A 22277-nucleotide genomic window follows, 5' to 3' on the forward strand; every position below is an offset into this window, starting at 1 on the left:
CTGATTCTTTGTTAGCAGTTCAAGAGTTGGATAAGGAAGGGTATTCCACTACATTATGGGGTGGATTGATTAAAGAGATTAAAAATATGCTTCAAAGGTATCCAACTTGGTTCCTTCATCATAAGAAAAGGGAAGCAAATGGAGTTGCTCATGTTTTGGCTCTTTTTGCATGGAATTTAGATTATATATGTATGTGGTGGAACTCGATTCCAGATTGTATCTCTCAAGATTCAAATTTGTAATGTTTGAGTTTGATGAATAAAAAGTACATCTTCTTATTAAAAAAAAAAAAATGTAGGGTTGGTACCATAATAGTAGCAGCTTTGTTTCCAAATTCCAGTGATAACTTCGAACACGTGGGTGAATGCAAACATGACAGCTGTTACCCTGGAGGGCTAGAATTTATTTTATTTTATTTATTTTATTTTTTAATTCAGAGCCGCTGTCTGTTATATTCCATAATCCGCTAGTTCCGCGTCCTTTGATGTGATAATAAATTAATAATAACAACTTAAAAACACAGCCTGCATTTGTGCCTCAATTATTGTCACGTAAAACACAAAAGATCACTGATTTCCATATCTTCTTCATACCAATGAACATGAAATTCGGTCAACCATTCGCTAAGATTACTCATTAGCTATATTGAACAAGTGGTCGTATGTGCAAGTAAATGCAAGGACCCACCATTAATAACGACCCTTTTCCAAGCTCTCACATGAAAAATTTCAAGCCTATAATCAACATATAGAAGAAAGATCAACTGAGGATGGAGAAGGCTACCCAAATGGCAAAAGTTAAAAAATTTTGGAATGTTTTTAGAAAAGAGAAAAACGACGGAACTCATAATTTGGTATACCAGAAAAGAAAGAGATGGTTTAGACTTTAGGGGTTTGGGGCCATCTGAAATGCAGTACAAGATTACAGTACAATATTAACCAGTACAAATGGCATCCGCATCAAAGCATTTTAATATTTGGGCCAGCAGCCTTAATTGACGGTAGCAGCAGCTCAGAATCTGTCAACTAAGTAAAATGGTAGTACAAATCAATACAAATCGGTGTACTATACATTTTGGATTTATAGGCTTATTTACAGACATGATGAACGCACCGAGATGTCTGGGTCTGTTGCAGTAAGTTGGAGTGTGGATTTGGGAGACTCCCAGATTGAGAAACATCATTGAGTGCAGCGTTGATGAAAGTCCTCTTCTTTTTGTGTTGGACATTTTCGTTAGCGCTGCACCCAATCATGTTTCTATTGGGGATATTGATCCCGGGAGATCCTAGCTAGGCACCAAGTTTGTTTGGGAACGGCAAATTCGTTAAAACTGGTATGAAAGCTTGCTGCCATTGTTGTTGCAGAAAAATACTATTGGCTTTTTTTTAAGAATCTTCAATATATGTAATGGCGTTTTGCAGGAAATAGATGCCCATGAGCAAGTCTACAAGGACATAGCTGACAAGCATCGACGGTTTCTCTTCATTTCAGAACCAAATTACAGTTTCTCTTCATTTTCCAGAAGATGAACGGATTGGTCATGAGTCATGAACTAAGACCACTGCTGCAACTTTTCCCATGTATGGAGTACTTGAAAGTATTGAACTCATCATGCAGGCAGCATCATTGCCCCAGTTTTATATCAAAACATAATACAATTAACCTTCTCTGTTTCTTGTTTCTGTTCCTAAGCATTGAACCTATCAAGGAATGATATTGTGGCAAAAATTACAATTCATGTATAATCTTAAGTCGTCTAAGAATGTAGACTATGTTTTCTATTGGGAAACATTAGATCACTTGCCCATTCCTTTTTTACTTATAGCAATCGAAATGGACAAGCATTATGAGCAGCAGCAGCAGCATCCAATTGAGACTGACACAAAACTAACCCAACACAGAACTAAAACCTATGCAAACTACGAACCTAACCCTACGAGCCACTTTCTAGACTCTGCAATGGCCAGCGGCATGCAAATCCTGAACACCAGATAAAATTTCATCTCATGGAACAATTTACACGAAAAGGACAATTATTTTGCCTTTTCTCGATAACTTCCATGCTAAGCTTGCGGAGTACCAGAGAAATGTTCAAACCATATAGCTCAAAACCATCTACACATCCAAACATTTTGTTATACATGCAAATCTGTTGGATATGTACAAGAAAACGAATTCTTAGGAGATAACCATGTTTAGCAGTCATTGCTCATGGATTGCAGCAAAGCCCTTTATTATGTTTAGATTCTAGAAAGCCAGCCAAGGGAAGCAAATATTTTATTACATTATCTAGTCCCTGATGACAACTAATTAATCCAGATAAAAGCTCAAACCAGCTTGGTCAATTAAACAAATCTATCGTACCATAATTTTCTTCACCATACTCCATAAACAGGAATTAGTGGAAAATAACTCCTCAAATGAAACAGATGAGCTTTCAAAATAACGAGTTTGGACATCTTTCTAATGGCCTTGGCAAGCAATATGGATGAAAACCATCTTGTTGTAAAGTCTGAATTTATGCATATAGGTAAAGTTGGTTAATTTCGATACAATTCTGCATCCATTGATCACCGGTAAGTGTGAACTGCATCTTTTACTCAAGCTTACTCTATGTAACCGAGATTTGCATCTAGAGCTTAAAACATTTACACGAACATCAATGCAAAATTGCAAATGCCACTGTTTTCTTTCCCCACATGCAAATGAACTCCAAGGGAGCCATCAAATATGATCACATAAGGAAAACAATTCATCATCTGTGGATGATCACATGTCCGTGATATAACCGACCGCAACACAACAGAGTAAAATATGCACGTTGTTTGATAAATAAGCATCATCCAACGCCTGTATGCTTTTACATATGAACTCCCTTGATCCTTTCCATTCTCGCAAATTGTAAAGTAATAATGTCCAATTGTCCATGTAATGTGGCTTGTTCAGTAATGCAGTTTGTTCTTATCTTAATCTGTACAAACTCGAATGTTTTAGAATCCTCTAATTACTTATTCATGTCCATTCTGACAGTGGGGTTCTTTTCTTTTTATCTTTTTCTTTTTTTTCATTTAGGCTATTCTGTCAATTGGTTTTATTCTGTGAAGGGATAGACTTGTACAACCAGCTTAACGAAACCCAATTGCAATTTTCACTCGTGGATGCAATTTTTTGTTAATATGTAATCTACGTACCGTCTGTAGGCCGTAATTCCTATTTTCACTCGTGGATTTAAAAACATGCACATTAAGGAAACCATGTAGGCACCACCGCAACTCACATCTCCTCTCATGAAAATTGCTGTTCAATCCTCTTATCATCTCCAGTGATATCAGATACATTAGCAAATAAGTAGAAAATAACAACTATTTTTCAATCATTTGATATCACAGTAATAGATTATAAAAAGGTGATCAATAGTACAGAAGCAACGGCATCAAATGAACCATCCACAGTAATCTAAAAGCCAAGTCCATTAGAATGCAATATGCATATTCCACTGAAATTATTCGATACACATTAATGTTCTTACCATAAGAAAACGGCCTATGTACAAAATGTAGACTGAACATGAAAGAATTGCCCATCACCATTTTATTCGTCTATATTACTCTCTTTTTAGCGTTTTTGCTTCTCAATTGTGAGGCTCACAGTTAACAGTAGTGATTGTTAAAAAAGGTAAATACAGAAGGATAAGACCTTCACAAATTGAATTGAAGACGGCAAAATTTTTTGTAAAAGAACAGTGATGAAAAAAAGGGTAAAAAAGAAAAGGACCTAGACATCCATGTAATTTCTTAGGACTGGTATATAAGGTTTTGGAATGGCCAAAATTGTTTCGTCGGTGCATTGACGACATATAAGAACCTTATGGAGCCATTAGCCCTTCAATTGTGTAGGAAAGAGACTTTGCCCAATCAGCTCTAAGCAGAAGTGTCTGCAATGTCTGCATCACATCATATGAAGGATCAAGCTTCTGCTGCCAACCCTACATAATATAACCAATTACCAAAATTAGCAAAATAGATCACATCAACTGTTACTGATTGCAGTGAATAATTAGATGGGAATCAGCATTCGGCAAATACAGAGCACTTTATAAGGACAGGGTCCTTCAGCCAGCCAACCAAATCTACCTCATGTATAACATTTAAGGGTAGTCCATACGACCAACAATGTGGGATACTTCCATTTTTAATGGGCATATCACAATTGAGCTGATATGGCAAAAAGAAGAAACATTACCTCGAGAACCAATGTTGTTACCAATACAGTGCAGACATTTCCATCAACGTTGACTCTATGACGCCTAACTTTCTCTAGCAATTGCTGCATGCACTCAGCAGGATGGATTAGATCACCTTCAGGAGTACCCCAGAAAGTGAATGACTCTTCCACTTCCTGTAAAACAAGGTATTCAGGAAACTTCTATGCAGCAAATGGTTCAAACACCGTACAAGAAAATTAGAATATACAGGATCTTAGCAAGAAGAAAAGTTGGTCATCATAAAATTTAACCGAGGAAATACACTCATATAAGTAACAAACTATCAGACAACTGAAGAAACTGTGATTTATGACCATAAATATTTACAAAAATAAGAAAGTTTCATAATAAGCTTCTTATAATGAGAAATAAACACTAGTTAACTGGTAGACCAATGTAGCTTTTATTAAAAGAATGATATGTCATGATTCAAGAGAAGATTTTTCAACCCATATTTCTATGGTCCTACCTAGAAAATATGGAGGGCGTTTGCTTATTTAAAAAGGTAATTTTGTGAAAAATTGGCATTTTTTTTTTCTTTTTGCGAAAAATTATTGTCAAAACATAGTCATCATTTCACATATTTTGACCAATTACTCCTGAAATTAAGTATTAAATTTTCCTTAACATATTACCTCAACAAAAGCCTTTGGATTCGGGCAGTTTTGTTGCTTTGATAATCTAAGTGTGGACTCTGCTGCAGTGCGGCCATCTCGACGGGCAACAGCCTTAAAAAACTCAAGTAAGTTTATTCGATCGCTTCCTGAAAGTTCAGCAGTCATCCCTACATCAAGGAAAATGACATGAGGCTTTGATTTGAAAAGCCGTTTTCGAGGAGACTTGCTCTGAGTCACCCGGACAAGGATATTTCCAGGATGCATGTCCGCATGAATAAAGTTGTCCACCTGAAAGAAGAAATTCTAACGTCTTGGAAGCCAAAAAAATGTAAAACTTAAAAAGTGAAAACAATCCAAAGACACATGCTTAATGTACATCTTAAATCGGGCATGAAATAGTTGAAAAGGAGTTATTCTTCTCTTCTTTCTTCTTTCATTTTCCTTGATATATTGTTTTGTGCTTATTAATGAATAATTATTACTTGTAAAAAACCCTATCATGATATTTTAGATATGCCATACTTCTCTAGTTCTTTTTAAAATGATATTGAGTAGTCCTTGGCCATAATGTCTATTTTTTAGAACTTAACACTCAGAAAAGGGAGCCCTTTCTTCTCTGCAGAACCACCAGTAGCCTTCATCAGCTACCATGTTTCCGCAGAAGAGGGACTACTTCCTTAAAGATACCATTTTATGAGCAAATCAGATTTGATGCATATGGGACAAACTAGTCTTCTTAGTTAATAATTATGCACGTATAGAGCCAAGGCCTAGAAACAAACTTAACAAAGTGCCTAACAAAAAATACAAAGGTTCAGGGAGAGAGAGAGAGAGAGAGAGAGAGAGAGAGAGAGAGAGAGAGAGAGAGAGATCTTGCTGTGGTTAATTAGCTCTGGTACCCTCTTTTATAAGTAATTTGCTGTAATACCCTTAGGGATCTTGACCTGGTTAATTTCAAGGCTTGACACTAGAGTACCTTGACTAGTTCATCCAGTAAGAATTGCTAATTGTCTGGGTTATCAGGATTTTATTATGGAATATAATCAATGCAATTACCAATGCCAAAGGAATAGAATCATATCAAGCTGTATCAAAAGAAAATATGAGGTGTTACCAAAAGCATTTTCAAAAGTGCGTGAGTCCCAATATGAGCAAGCGCAGATTTAATCCGGTCATGTCCTTCAAGGTCATCAACATAGTGTGAGACACTTTCCCCTTGTTCATAACTTTCAACCAGGACAGCAGGATGCACAAGTGGATACACTGGCTTAGGGAATGAAACATTCTTCCACCGACGGAAATTATAAATAAAGCGGCTCAAATGAGCAGCTTCCCTCGCAAGGTCAACTTGAGACATCATGAAAACTGCAAACTGCTGTACACTTTCATCCAATCTCAACCACTTCAGTGTAGGGATGAAGTTTGATATTTTTGCTACAAAATTTATTATCATGAAATCCCTCCTGATTGACTCACCAACACCAGGATGTCTAACCTTTACCGCAACCACCATGGGCTTATCCCGTTGACCAGGGTATCGAAATCTCAAAGAAGCTCGATGCACCTGAGCAATACTTCCAGATGCTACAGGGGACTCTTCAAAATTCTCAAAAATTTCAGAAAGCTCGCGACCAAATGCTCTTTCAATAGTTTTCCTTGTGTAGGCAAAGCTATGCTCAGGAGCTTTGCTGTGAAGCTCTGAAAGCTTGGTGCATAAATCTCTAGGGAAAAGATCTGGTCGTGTGGCTGCCCATTGACCCCATTTTATAAATGCAGGACCCGCTTTTTCAAGTGTCCGATGAACAACCTGAAGCCACATTTTCCTAAATTGAGGTCCAAAATAATCCACAAATGGTGCCATCATGATGCTGGGCGAAAACAGAATTGCTAAATAGAGAGCCCTCACCAACAAGACTACACCTTCTACCACTGAGAACAATAATGAGGTCATATATGCATGCCCATCTTGTGCACGCATATACAAAGTGTTCGGTGATGGGTAATGTTCCGAGTCTGCCAGCGTTCTTTGTGCCCATGGTCCACAGGTGAATGCAAAAATACCGGGAACTAGCAAGTGAGAGCGTGTCAAGGACAAGCTCACTGCCTGAGCAATCCTATTTATGGGGGAAAAAGAACGACCATTGGGGGAATATTTTTGATAGAGCCTTTTCCAAGCAACTTGGGCATGATTTGTCACTACACTGCTTGCTGAGATAGCAGAGAAATTCCTGGAAAGATAACGGCCAAAACTCTTCTTGGTCTTGTACATTGATAACAAAGCATTTTGCCTCCTTGAAAACCTATTATAGAGGCATAAACTGTATTGGGGCAGATGCAGCCAAACCGTAGCAAGGCCTGCATACTTTCTTACTTCTGGATAGCTGCTGCGCTGGTTTCTGAGGATGGAATGTGAAGCGATTCTTATATTTCGAAACATCAAAAGTCTGTAGATTTCAGAATGATGTAAGTCAGCAATACAAATATCTAACAAATCTCACAGAACAGCAATGTTTTTTCATTTTTTATCTAAGAAAAATATAAATTTAAAAGTCTCTTTAACCATGATTTTGAACCTTTGGTAATTGCAAGCTCCCTTTATTTATTTATTTATTTTTATAAGTAATTACAAGCTCCTTTTATTTCTGAATTAAAAACATAATGTAACAACATATAAAGCGAGCACAAACATTCGATATTTCTAGTAACCCCATGTAGCTGGAAGGCTTTATTAGATTCAAGTATTAAATTGTTTTAAGCAAGCATGATACTCACAAGGCCATCGTTCAACCCCATTACAAACAATAAGAAACATAATTGTAAGATACAAAATATGGGGTTACTGGCACATAATATAGCTGCTTAATGTAGCTTCAATGCCAACTTCAAAACTCCAACATCATAATCGAAACCTAAACACTAATTAAACCAAATATACTTTTTCAACTGATATAAGGATACCAGATCATTAAGATTTTCGCCCTTCAAATCCAATATTCGCTTTATATAGAAAACAACTATAAATTAAACAATCTAAGAACCTAAATTTTACTCCTAAACATTTTTCATTAGAGACCCAATGATTCTAGAATCTTATTCAATCCCAAAACATTGCACAATAGGAACCTAGGCACCCAGATGGCTACAAATCCCCGACTCAGATAGCTCCAGAAAAACGGGGACCGAGTCATCACAGGACGGCGAACTCGGGAAATAGTAGACTTGATATAGACGGAGGAAGAAATAAACCCTAAATCTTGATATAGACTTGAGAGAGAGAGAGAGAGAGAGAGAGAGAGAGAGAGAGAGAGAGAGGAGCTAGACAACACCGACCTAGACATGGCGATTGAATCTTAAAAGGGGTGGATACATTTAACGTGCGCTTGCGTTGAATGGTTGTTGTTGCTAGCATCTTTCGTCGGGGACTCACTCAGCCTTCGCGTGCGTCGTTGTCATCGTCTAGGGTTACTGGAAAGACAAGATGGAGATTCGGCGGAAGGGACGAGACAGAGAGAGAGAGAGAGAGAGAGAGGGAAGAGGAATATGTGAAATGGGCCGTGCGTTTGGATCTTTTGTTAAGGTGAGGGGAAGTTTCTTAGCTGGGTCCACTTCGGTTAACACTTAAAAGCTGTAGTTCGATTCTCGTGTGCCTCACGCAGAGGGCATAAATATCATCAATCATATTGCAAAAGGTTTTAATTCATTTATAGGTCCGCATATATAATAGATTTAGTCCGATGCTTTCTTAGTATAATTTTTTTTAAAAATATATCTTAATTCAGTATAACAATTCGAAGGAGAAAGTCCCAAAACTCTGGAACTTCTCTATTAAAGCGATTAAAAAGTATTTTCTCGATTTGACTCGGTCAATCTTTCTATCACCATATACATATATAAAAGCTAGTCGATATAAGACAAAACTAGAACAAAAGTCAACTAGTTACGGCCCAATTTGGGAGGGATGTATCTGGGCCGGGGAAAATTTCAAATACAGTTGTAGAATTTTTTTAGTTTTTTCTTTTTATATCAGACCATCAATGAAATGAGGCGTCGAAACATTTTATAAACATGAAAAGGACTATGCTGATCATCTTTGCTTTTTCCTCTACGTATTTTTGATCTTCTACCACTAATTTGATCTAAAGCTGCATTTAGATATTGAGTTGAATTGAGCTTTTTATAAATTGTAATGAGTTGAGATAGTAGAGCGAGTTTTATGAAACCATCTATTTTTTTTTTTTTTTATAGAAAATCAACAACTTCATTCATAAAACAGCATTACAAAGATGAATCAACCCAAATAGTTTGAGATATACATTCTGGAATAGAATTCCACCATAGAGCTATATCATCAAGATGCCATGCAAATTTAGCTAGAGCATGTGCTACGCCATTTAGGGGTGTACACGAAACCGGCAAACCGGCCGTGACCGACTCAGACCGACCGCCGGAGGTCGGAACCGGTCGGCGGTCGGCAGCGATTTAGCAAAACCGATGTTCGTCGGTTCGGTCGCGGTTTGAGGCCGGCTCAAACCACTAAATCGGCCGACAACATAAACATATATATTTTTTAATTTATACCTAAATAAAACGACGCCGTTCCACTAAGTGGAACGGCGTCGTTTGATTCTGTTATGATAAAACACATGTAAACGACGCCGTTTGTATTAAAGCAAACGGCGTCGTTTTATCTATGATAACGAAAAAAAAAATAAGTAGAACGATGCCGTTGGATTTAAAACCAAACGGCGTCGTTTTGATCTCCTTCTTCCTCCTTCTTCTTCTTCCCCCGATTCACCTGGGTTTCACAGCTTCTCTCTCTCTCCTCTGTAACTCTCTCTCTCTCTACTCTCTCTGAGCACCAGCGCCGCTAGAGGAACTGACAACCGACCGAGAACCGCCAGAGAACTGCTGGAGTAGATACGGACGGTTTTCCTCCCCCCATCGACTTGTTACGGTCGGTTGCTCCGGTGAATCTCACCTCATCGGTCGACGTCGGTTTTACCCAAAAACCGCGCCGATGAGGTCGGTTTTTACCCCTAACGCCATTAGATTCACGACCCATGTACTCAATAGACCAATTAGGAAGGGTGGATAGAAGGGCCTTGATTTCTTGAATAAGTGTACTTCACAAGATTGATGACCTTCCTTCCTTTTTGAGTTCTTCAATTACAAGAAGTTCAATTTGAAGCTCAGCAATACCTAGAGGAATACACAACTGTATCCCTCTCAAAATAGCAATCAACTCTATTTCCATTGGATTAGCAAGAGCATTTTCTGGTTTTCTAGCAGCAAAAGTCACTTGTCCCTTGTCATCTCTTAGTACCACACCAATATCAGATCGACATTGATTACTAAAGTTGAATGTTTGAATGTTAATATAAGTTTAATACTATTTATATAAAGTTGAAAAAGGTTATGGGTCTAATGTGTAAAAAGGTGTTGAGTTGAAAAGGTTATGGGTCCACATGTAAAAAGGTTTTGAATTGAGATGAGCTTAGTAATTTGAGAATTTATGTTTAGATATTAGATTCAACTTAAAATTATACTAAACTAAGTTAATCTCAGTATATTCCAACAACTAAATTAGTCCTAAATGTCCAAGCTCAAGCATTTAACTTGAGAAGTTGAAAAAATAATAATAATAAGATGAGATGAGATCATTTCTCAATCTAAATAGACCTTAATTTTCATAATCCTAACATAAATACATATTGAGTTTGAGTGTTTTTAATCTATCAAGCGTAATACCTATATAATATTATTGACATGACAAATATTAATGCGTAATTATTATGCAATGTTGAAGTAAGATTACATAGTACTATATTATATAAGTAATTTTTTTATATAGCATTTAGTAATAAAATGAAAGTAACACTTCATTCGCATTTTGGGAGTGATTAATAGTTTTTCCATTAATATTATACTCGCCATATAAATTTTAAATAAAAGAGTTACTTTATTCTTCATCACACTATTACACAGATGTTACTCTTAAAAAGTTAAAAGTGTTATAATACTTAGTGCATGACCAACTTTCACCACCTATGTGTGGGTTATTTATTTGTACATATTAAGATTTCAGTGTTAAAAGTAACTTTGAGTGCTTGAATAATAACACTTAAATATTTTCTCTTACAATATTATTTCTATTTTAGTTTTATAATACATTATCAGCACAAGATTTTGCTAATTTTCAAGCTAGTGGTTTTCTATTTCAAATAATTTTTCAATATATTATTTGCAGTCCCCAAGATGAATATAAAAGGTTAGACTACTTATTATTACTTGATAAGACTTTACGTTTATTCTCATAATTTTGTAAATGTATTTCTTATTTATAAGATACACGTACTTATCTCTATGATAAATATATGTAAAAAAAGGTCAAATCTTACAAAATTAAAATTCATTGCTCTTGATATTTCTGGACAAAATTATTTATCTTAAATCCTTGATGCTGAGATCCATCTGGATGCTATGAACTTAGGAGATACAATCAAAGAAGGAAATCACGCGTCCCGACAGGACCACTTTAAGGCAATGATTTTCCTTTACCACTATCTCCATGAAAAATTAAAAATGAGTATCTTAAGTTGAAAGATCCCCTTACTTTGTGAAATGATTTAAGAGAGAGATATGAGTACTAAAAACTGTAATCCTTCCAAAAACTAGTCATAACTGGTTGTACTTGAGGCTGCAAGAGTTAAAGAGTGTTAGTGAGTATAACTCTGCACTCTTTAAAATCAGCTCAATATTGAATTATGTAGTGAGAAAGTCACTGATGATGATATGTTAGAGAAGATATATACTATTTTTCATGTCTCAAATGTGCTCTTGTAGCAGCAGTATCAAGAGTGAAAGTACAAAAAATATTCTGAACTTATTATCTTGTATTTTAGTTGTTGAGCAAAATAATGAGTTTTTGTTAAAAAATTATCAGTCACGTCCTACTAATTCCTTATCATTCCCTGAAATGAATGCTACTAGATTTACACCATTCCCAAAAGCAAATGGTGCATCTTTTCAAAGAAACCGAATACGTGGACGTAGTAGGAAAAACTTTAGAAGTGTGAGTTCCAGAAGTGATTACACTAAAAGGGATAATAATAGAAATACACCATATCACCAAAAGTGGTCAAATTCAAAGAAGGGTAAAAGCCATCAGAACAAATTTTCAAAAAAAAAATGAAAATGGATGCCATATATGTGATATGACTGGACATTGGGCTCGTATCTATCGTACAACTAAGTACTTGGTTAACTTATACTAATCTTCTATAAAAGAAAAAATAAAAAAGTTTTAAACAAATTTTGCTGAACCATCATATGCTTTAGTTTAGAGAAGATATTACCCACCTTATTGTTTTTTATTTCTTTGAGAATCCTAGTGGTAGAGTTGATCATTTGATTGGTGATGGAAGTATTCCTTTTAATTAATATATTTTGTTTATCTTATGGTAAAATCTTTTAATATTTTGAGATAATTTGTAGTAATGAAAGTTTTATATATTTTGTAGAATCATGAGTTTTACTGATGACTTTTTTTATCTCTGAAATGAATGATAGAGATGTATGTTTGATTGACAGTGCTACACCTTACACAAGTCTTAAGGATAAAAAATATTTTCAAAATCTAACACTAAGCAAAACCAATGTCCATATCATATCAGGTTCATCGAATCTAATTGAAAACTCCAAAAGAGATTATATTGTATTGCCTAATGGCACAAAATTTTGTATTGATGATACTCTATTTTTTCCCCGATCTAGAAAAAATTTATTGAGTTTTAAAGATATACATCATAATAGTTATCGTATTGAAACCTCAAACAAAGGCAGTAAAGAGTATCATCTCATTACTAAAATGATTTTGAGCCACAAGCTCGTATTAGAAAAACTGTCTGCTCTCTCTTCTGAATTGTATTATACAAAAATGATAATAATTGAATCACATGTGGTAATGCACCAAAAGTGCATTGACTCCAAAGTATTCATGACTTGGCATGATTGCCTTGGACATCCGAGACCAGTAATGATGAAACGAATTATTGATAATTCGTATGAGTATCTCCTAAAGAATCAGAAGATTATCTTACCCAGTGAATATCTATGATCTGTTTGTTCTTAAGGTAAATTGATTATCAAACCATCTTTCTCAAAAGTTGTTGTTGAATCTTTATCTTTTTTACAAAGGATTCATAAGAATATATGTGGGCCTATTCTACCATCAAGTAGACCATTTAGATATTTTATGGTTTTAATTGATGAATCAAGTCTATGGTCAGATGTTTGTCTATTTTGCATTAAAAATGTGGTATTTTCCAGACTTCTTGCCCAAATAATCAGACTATAAATACAATTCATTGATTGTCCAATTAAAACTATTTGATTGAATAATGCAAATGAATTTACATTTTAAGCTTTTGATAACTATTGCATGTCAATAGGAATAGATGTTAAACATATAGTTGCCCATACATACACTCAAAATGGTTTAACTGAATCGTTAATCAAAAGACTTCAGCTAATTGCTAGACATTTACTTATGAAATCAAAACTATCTGTTTCTACCTATGGACATACTATACTTCATGTAGCATCCTTGATTCAAATTAGACAATCAACAAATCACAAATATTCTTCATTACAACCTGTATTTAGTTAATAGCCAAATATTTCTCATCTTCGTATTTGTAGATGTACCATATATATTCTAATTGCACCTTCACAATGTACAAAGATGGTTCTCAACATAGACTTAGGATATATGTTGGGTTTATCTTTTATCTATTATTAGATACCTTGAGCCTCTTCTAGGAGATATGTTTAAGGTACGTCTTGAAGATTGTCGTTTTGACGAATCAATTTTTTCAACATTGGGTAACGAGAAGTCGGTAACTGAAACACGACAGGAAATTACTTGAAAAAATAGAGTCATTTCCCAATTTGGTCATCATACAAATGAATGTAAACTAGAAGTTCAGAAAATTATCCATTTGCAAAGTGTTTCAAATCAATTATCAGATATATTTACTGACACTAAAGGTGTGGTAAAATCACATATTCTTGCTGTTAATGTTTCATCAATAATTGTAGTTCCTGAATGACAAGTTGCCAAAACAGCAATAGGTGAGTCTAAAATATGCCTGAAGTATGGACGACCTATTTGTATAAAGGACAAAATCCCTCAAAAGAGAAAAATAAAAAATAAATTTGGTATTCCTGAAGAGCTTATACCCATAACACAGGTGACAATAACAATTGATGCTCTTAAATAGACTAAATCTCCTGAAAAAAGAATCTCTTGAAGAGGTATTTCATGAGATGTCTTCCTTTGAAGAGGGACAGGTTATAAAAATAATGAGATCTCGATACATTTCATAAATACTGGAGAAATCTTAGATAGAAATAAAACTGTTATCGACAACATATTTTCATGTAAGATAGCCCTTGACATTACCAGAAATAATGAAGAAAGTGAGTCAAAAACTGCCAAAAAATGTTGACGTAGAAATGATTGACTAAAATGGAAAGCAGCTATTGAAACTGAATTAAACTCGCTGGCTAAGTGAGAGGTCTTTGGACCTGTTGTACAAATACCAAATGGTGTAATGCCTGTTGGATGAAATTGGGTATTTATACAAAAGCATAATGGGGGAAAAGAAATTGTGTGATACAAAGCACAACTAGTCACATAAGGTTTACTACAGAGATCCTGGATTGATTATGAGAAAATATATTATCCCGTTATGGATGCAATCACATTCATATTTTTTTATTAACTTAGTAGTTATAAAAGGATTAGATATACAGTAGATGAATGTGGTCACTGCATATTTATATGGATAATTGGATCATGATATATATCTAAAAATCGCTAAAAGATATAAAATGTCTAAAGTGTCTAATCTAAGTACATCTAAAAATATGTACTCTATCAAGTTTTAAAAATCTTTATTTTGATTAAAGCAATCTAGAAGCATGTAGTATAATCGCCTCATCGAATATTTATTGAAAAATGATTTGAGAATAATCCAATATGCCCATATGTTTTTATTAAGAAATCATAATCCTAATCATTATTGCAGTTTATGTCGATTATATAAATCTTGTTGGAATTCATCAAAAGATCATAAGAACCACTATATATTTAAAGAATGAATTTGAAATGAAAGATCTTGGCAAACTGAAATTTTGTCTTGACCTACAACTTGAATATTTGCAAAATAAAATTCTCATTTATCAGTCAACGTATACAAAGAAAGTTTTGAAGCACTTTTATATGGACAAAACTCATCCTTTGAGTACTCCAATGGTTGTTCCATCACTTGATGTGCAGAAAGATCCATTTCATCCTTGTGAAGACGATGAAGAAATTCTTAATCCTGAAGTACCTTATCTCAGTGCAATTGGAACGTTGATGTATCTTGCAATTCACACTCGACTTGATATTGTATTTTCAATTAATTTACTTGCAAGATATAGTTCTGCACCAACTTGAAGACATTGGAATGGTATTAAACATGTCATTTGTTACCTCCGATGTATGGTTGATATGAGATTATTTTATCAACATGAATCAACTTCACAATTAGTTGAATATTCGGATGCAAGTTATCTTTTAGATCTACACAGAAGTAGATCTCAAATAGGATATGTGTTTATTTATGGAAATTCTGCTATAATATAAAGATCCATCAAGCAAACATTACTTGCCACATCTTTAAATCACTCATAGATCATTACAATTCATTAGACAAGTCGATAATGTATTTGGTTGAGATCAGTGATTCAATATATTCAAGAAAAATGTGGTATTCCCATGATCAATGATTGCCCAAAAATTTTATACGAATATAATGCTGCTTGTATCACTTAAATTAGAGGAGGATATATCAGGTGACAGAACTAAATATATTTCACCTAAGTTCTTTTATACCTATAAACTTCAGGAGAAAGATGAAATTGAAGTCAAACAGATACGGCCAATTGATAATCTGACAGATTTATTCACTAGAGCATTGCCAACTGCAACATTTAAGAAGATTGTGCATAACATTGGAATGCGAAGACTTAAAAACCTATTATCATGCACTTTTCAGAGAGAGTAAATATTTTGAACACTTATCCTGATTATACTCTTTTTCCTTCACTAAGATTTTATCCTATTGGATTTTCCTTTATAAGGTTTTAATAAAACAATCTTAAAACACTTGGTGATATACATGAATACTGTACTCTATTTCTTTCACCATTGTGTTTTTTTTCTACTGGTTTTTCTTTGGCAAGGTTTTAATAAGGCATATTCTTTTATGGATGATCATCAAAGGGGGAATGTTATAAACTGACTTAGTGGATGATCGACTCAAACTTTCACCGCCTTTGTACTTCTATATATATGCAGGTCATTCATTTGTACATATTAAGATTTCAATATTAGAAGTAACTTTGAGTGCTTGAGTAATAACACTGTAAATATTTTCTCTTCCAATATCATTTTTCTTTCATGTTTATAACAAGTAGGATTTCTTCTTTTTGTCATGTCTATTTGCAAGCAAAAGAATTGGTGGATATAGAAAGCAATAAGCCTATTAGGCCCTTTTTGGAACAAATGAATCACAGGCAACTAGAGGGGATAAAATATACATAGCCCAAAGTAAGCCTATTAGGCTCAGTCCAAGGGAGAGGTCCCACTTCTAGAAGATAAAAAAAGAGAGAAGATGGAAAGACAAGGAGCGAACAAGCAAAATGAGGGTGTTAGGATAAGAGATAAAGGGAAAAAAAGGAAAGCAAAAGGAAAAGGTGGAGAGAAGAAAGAATATCATACACGCAAGAGGAAGACAGCTAATCTTTACCACTCCATAGGGGCACACAACAAGAGGGGGATATAAAAGGAATGACCAGACTAATCAAGGCAGATTCGACGACTTCTTTGTCTTCTTCAGGAGCTCTAGCAACAAAGGTACATCAGAAAATAGAACTTTAAACTCCATTGTACAGAGGTATGAGAGACTATGAAAGACTATAAAACAAGTATATTATAGTGGATTTCCCCTCTCCTAACACCTCATGGACATAGACAATATGCCAAACCACATAAATTTTTATGTCTCCCTCTCTTTTACATTTTCAGTATTTATTTTCTCTTTACTACCATTGACGTACACTCAGTTTCACTGGACCACGTCAGGGGCTCCAGAATTTACCAATCGATGCCCAGTTCGTCATATCGTAACACCTTCTTTTTGCTTGACTGTTGTGCGATTTTCACATTAACAATAATTATTAAAATACATATAATATATGGTACAATATCAATTAAATTCCACACCCACCATACTTACAAAAACAAAATATCTTTAACTATCAAAATTTATAGATGGTCATTCAAATATTTCAATATAAATGAAACAAAATATCACATTATATTTCTCCATAACACATATAATTAATTTGGAGGAAAAAAGTAAGAAGAAATTGATTGAAACTAAGTAAGGAAATAAGAGCATCAATGTTAAAGGGTTTACAGGTGCGTGCCTGTGTATATGCTCCACCTCTAATACACATAGATATATTCCTATTTTAGAGCTTAGAGATTTAGTTTCCAAAACGCTTTATCTTCCTATTTATATACATTTCTCAAGGTCAAACTTTTTGGTTTTTAGTTTTTTTTTTTTTTTAAATGAATCTCTCATTAATAATAGATTAATCAAATACAGAGTTTGTCTAATAAGACATTATCTAAAATAATTTGAGGACCCTCCTCAATCATTATATTTTCACTCTCATAGCAAAAACTCAATTTGGCTAGTTGATGAGCAACATTGTTACCAGCCTGAGGTGTAAACACCACCTTCTAGCCACTTCTACTTTTGAGTAGTCCTCTAATGTCATCTACCACTTGCTCATACCAAAACTAGTTTTCATCATCACTGTCAACAACATTTACAACCAAAAAAATAAAATAAATAATTCAACTTTTTTAAATATCAAAATAATAATAAAATCAGATATCAAAATAATAATAATATTAAAAAAATATTATTTTAATAATATTTTATTCAACTTTCATCTTTTATTTAAAACTATTTTATCTCATCTCTAAATTCAAGCCACGCTAAGTCTATAAATTGATTTTGTTAAGATATTTTAGGCTAGCTTTCCTTTTAATTTTAAAAAAGTGGGATACACTGGACTACAATGCTAACAAAGTGATAAAAGTGCTCTTTCTTTTTAATTTTAGATAGAGTTAGAAATTCATGGATTCTAGATGGAGTTAGAAATGGTTTCATAATTTTAAGAAAGGTGAAGAGGTTTCTCAATTATTTTCAATTTTGTTTAGAGCCAAAGGGAACTTTTTTTTTTATTTCTTTTGGTAGAAACATGTTTGCAACTACTCATGAAAGCTCAGTTAAGGTGAGGTTTGGATAGTGAGATGAGATGAGACAGTTTTAGATGAAAGTTGAAAGTTAAATAAAATATTGTGAGAATAATATTTTTTTTAATATTATTATTGTTTTAGAATTTGAAAAAGTTGAATTATTTATTATATTTTGTGTGAAAATTTGAAAAATTTATAATAATAAGTTGAGATGAGTTAAAACAATCTTTATAGCTAAACCAGACTACAAAGCATACTGAGCTTAGGAGAGAAAGAGACCCAAGAGCGGACTGCTAGACCATAATGCTAACAAAGTGATAAATGGGGCCTAGGTTTTTAATGGGAAATTCACCATTTTAGTTGTGAGATGAGCCAGTCAATTCAAAAGGATTTTATCACCTATTAGGATCATATCATCAACATATAAGTGTAAGCCTAGGGTTATATATGATGAGTTGCAAATGAACATGCTTCGATCAGTTGTGTTGCAAAAAAAACTGAGATGAAGCAAGAAATGGCTTAGGTAGACATGAAACCAAACTCTTGGAGGTTGTTTGAGCCCATAACGAATTTTATATACGAATGAGTGATGCTATGGATCGACCAATCTATCCAAGGGGCTAGTGCATGTAAGCTGGGTTGGAGAGCAATCGTGGAGGAAGCTCAAGATATCAAGCTGGCAAGTCTCCCAACCTTTAACACTAGCAACAATGAGAATAAATGGGAATGATTAAGCTGCATTATTGCATATTTTATACATTTAAACCAATATATTTTAATTAGTTTATTGATATTATTATTGATTTTAGATGAAAATATGGTTAATAGACATAAATTTGAGTTGTGATTTAAATTTGTCAATATCATAATTTATGTTTAATTTTATAACTTGTGATTTAATTTGATAATATTTCTTCATATGTACAATATGTTTTTGATATTCTATTTTTAATTTTTAATTTATTTTTGATTTTCTATTTATTTCGTATTATTTCATTTCTTGTCTTTACTACTTTTAAATAAGGTGCTCCCCATGATATTAATACTATTTGAAATGAATGGATAAATAGTTGGTAGCTAACCACATGCAAACCATGGGATTCCAATGGTTTTTGACGTATGAATGTTGCCTTGAACAATGTGTAAATTGAAAATGAGTGGAATGTATGTGGGTGTTTTTTTGTCCTTACATGCAGCAAGTCAAACAGGTTAGAGAAAAGTAACACAACTGGCTTGTTTTTGGATGGAAGGCTAACACACACAGGGATTTTATTCTTTCTTTTGGTATTGAGCACGCCTTGCTACAGAGTTGGACAATGCAAAACATGCTGCCAAGGACTTGCTGCAGCTGCAGAACGCCAGATGGAAGAACAGCAATGCAAACAACAAGCAGCAGCTGGAACGGAAAGGACAGCAACACAGCAGGGGAAAGCATGCCTGCAGGAACTTTGGGACCCACGTCTTTATTTTCTTGCTTTTTGGCCCGATGCATGCATGAAATGACTATAAAAGGGAGAGGTGTTACACCTCTGTGGGAGTCTTTTTTGGGGTGTAATTTAGTTTTCTTTTAGTTTCCTTTATTTTTAAGATAGCTCAGGCAGGGAGAGGAGGACAGCATAGTGGAGTGACACCACTGTCACGGTCCACCATTCCTCCTCTACCTGTAGCCTCCTTTTCAGCTCTTGTTAATTTTGGTTTACTTATTTAACTTATATCATTTATTTTTCTTATATTTTAATAAAGTTAGAGGTGAAATCTAATGATTTAGATATTGTTTCCAATCAACAATAGCATTTTTATTGTGAGTTTAATCAATTAAATGGTTTTATTATTAGAAACTTTGACTATTTATATATTTATCTTGATCCATTGTTATTTTCGAATACATTGGATGCTTGAAAAATCCCTATGATATTCAAATGAATTCGTGAATGTTTTAATTATCAATTGTTTATGTTTAATCTTTTGTCATTCATTTTCTTAACCTTAAATGCTAAATTTTTCAATTAAATAGGATCATTATTTTAGTTTAATTGAAATATATAGATTGAAGACAATATTCAAAATTATTAGACGGGTCCTCGAAACCTTAGTCGTTCCTTGAAACTGTAGTCATTTTTCATATATCTTTATTTTATCATTTTAGTTATATTATGTTATTTTAAAAATATTCACCCCAATAATTTTATTTTGCATTCATTGTACATACCATCACTTTTATTTTCTCTTTGTAAATATCATCCACCATTCATACCATCACTTTTATTTTCTCTTTGTAAATATCATCCACCATTGTACGAGTTTGATTTAAGCACACTTTCTTTGTGGAGACGATTTAGGAATTTTATTCCTAATTATTACACGACATCCTCTTGCATTTGGGACAGCTTTTGTGCTGCTTGTTTTGGAGCGAGTCAGGGAACAATAGCAAGTTTTATTAAGGATGATAAGGTTTCAAAGAAATATAGTCTGATCCATCCATCTTATTGAACCCCATTGCAATGAGTCGTGCTTTGAGTCAACTAGGGAACCATCAGGCTTACGCTTGACATGTTAAACCCATTTGCACTCAACTATGTTCATAGTGGGTGGGTTGTGGGTGGACAAGGATCAATGTGGAGTTGGTAGCAAGCTCTTCATCCATGGCAGTAGACTGCTCAACTTGGGGTCTAGTTTGTTGTCTCTATATTCACCAAGAAAAGGAAAGCATTATGAGCCTAGAACACACAAATAATAATAGTTAGGTTACTTTCCAATAAGCCTGGGAGATGGTGAATCCATATTTGGTGAGTCCAAGCTCAATAATATTATGATGCTTCCGTTCAGCTTTATCATTTTGCTCGGGAGTTTTTGGGCATGAAGATTGATATTGAACACTTTTATTTGCTAGATATTGCAATAAACACGATCAACAAAATTGCCTCCTTGATCACTGTGGAACACAGATTTTTTAACCAACCTGACATCCTACATATTTCCAAAAAATGTCAAAACAAGTAGATAGTTCTGGCTTGTGCCACAGAGGGAAGAATCAAGTCAAGTTGGATTAATGATCAACAAATATGGCATAAAAGCGAGATTTCTCTCTAAATAGAATAGGGATGGATCCCATAAATCACAATAGGTTTTATAAATTATAAATGGAGTTTTTATTTCAATATTAGTAGAAAAATGGAAGTTCCAAGATTCTCCCATATGATATCTTCAACAAATGGAAGATAAATCTTGATTGGAAGTAGAAGAAGGCCATCAGAACTAGCATAGGGCTATAGAGAGTCAAGTATATGATCAAGCTTATTGATAATATGATTAGTAGCAACTATGTTTGGAAATCATTCGGTATCTTGACTATAAACATTGGTCACAACACCAATTTCTTTTGGAATGTTGTCCCCATTGAAGGAGTGGTTGAAACAGTTGGAGTAACCAAGTGTTGTGTGGTTGCGTTTATTATAGAACTAGTAGATATGGAGGCCATCCTTGTCACTTGTGTGAGAGTTGAGAGAAGAGCAAGATGAGCAACTTTGAGGATGGAATTTGCTATTATTGCTTCTGACTACTGAATAGGAAATTATTTGTGTGAAGCCTCATCCTTTAGAGCTGAAAGAATAACCATTTGACATTTTGCCATGGTGATGGTGCTCTGTATAGCTTTCAAGCAAGGTGATCCTTGCCAAGGTATGAAGCCACCAAGATTTTCAAATTTCAACAAGGTCATCCCAAATTGCTTTGTACTTATGAAGACAAATAGACAATGCATATGTGTTGTGCCCCAGACTTAAGGTTAGTCATTGTTGCTTGAGAGTAAGACTAGGTTTAGAAGAGCAAGGTTAATGTTGAGGCCTATGCACTAGAAAAAATTTGGCCTTCTTCCACAAATTTTTTTCCAAGACACACAATGGTGGAAAATACAGGGCTGATCATATAAAGGATGTCTATGAAAAATGAATTAGGCTTTTGTAGCGAGATCACCTCTAACGATGGAAAATTTGCTTGTAAAAATGGACTTTTG

At 34.3% G+C, this 22277-nt stretch overlaps 1 protein-coding gene and 1 long non-coding RNA gene across 3 annotated transcripts; one reads left to right on the plus strand and one right to left on the minus strand.

The window, feature by feature from the left end:
* The first annotated feature begins 967 nt into the window (after nucleotides 1–967).
* Nucleotides 968–1799, plus strand: LOC122276417. Its single transcript, XR_006228843.1, has 2 exons — nucleotides 968–1333; nucleotides 1422–1799. It is a non-coding gene; the product is annotated as an uncharacterized LOC122276417 (long non-coding RNA).
* A 1653-nt stretch (nucleotides 1800–3452) lies between these two features.
* LOC122276416 (probable serine/threonine-protein kinase abkC) lies at nucleotides 3453–8494 on the minus strand. 2 transcript variants are annotated; one of them, XM_043086108.1, is made up of 5 exons: nucleotides 8212–8494; nucleotides 5996–7277; nucleotides 4900–5169; nucleotides 4243–4398; nucleotides 3453–3985 (listed from the first exon to the last, which is right to left on the minus strand). In XM_043086108.1, the coding sequence occupies exons 1-5, from the start codon at nucleotides 8217–8219 to the stop codon at nucleotides 3866–3868; spliced, it is 1836 nt and encodes a 611-aa protein (XP_042942042.1). In that variant the 5' UTR covers nucleotides 8220–8494; the 3' UTR covers nucleotides 3453–3865. The 2 variants fall into 2 exon arrangements, with proteins under 2 accessions (XP_042942042.1, XP_042942041.1); XM_043086107.1 differs by having other exon boundaries at nucleotides 5996–7325; nucleotides 8212–8491.
* Nucleotides 8495–22277: the final 13783 nt, after the last annotated feature.

Source organism: Carya illinoinensis, chromosome 9 (assembly GCF_018687715.1).
Source record: "Carya illinoinensis cultivar Pawnee chromosome 9, C.illinoinensisPawnee_v1, whole genome shotgun sequence".
Lineage (NCBI taxonomy): Eukaryota > Viridiplantae > Streptophyta > Magnoliopsida > Fagales > Juglandaceae > Carya > Carya illinoinensis.

Coding starts and splice junctions, on each gene's coding strand:
- LOC122276416 (XM_043086107.1), bottom strand. Junction 4,399..4,899: donor ATCCAAAGGCTTTTGTTGAG/GTAATATGTTAA, acceptor CTTGTTTTACAG/GAAGTGGAAGAGTCATTCAC. Junction 3,986..4,242: donor TAACAACATTGGTTCTCGAG/GTAATGTTTCTT, acceptor TATATTATGTAG/GGTTGGCAGCAGAAGCTTGA.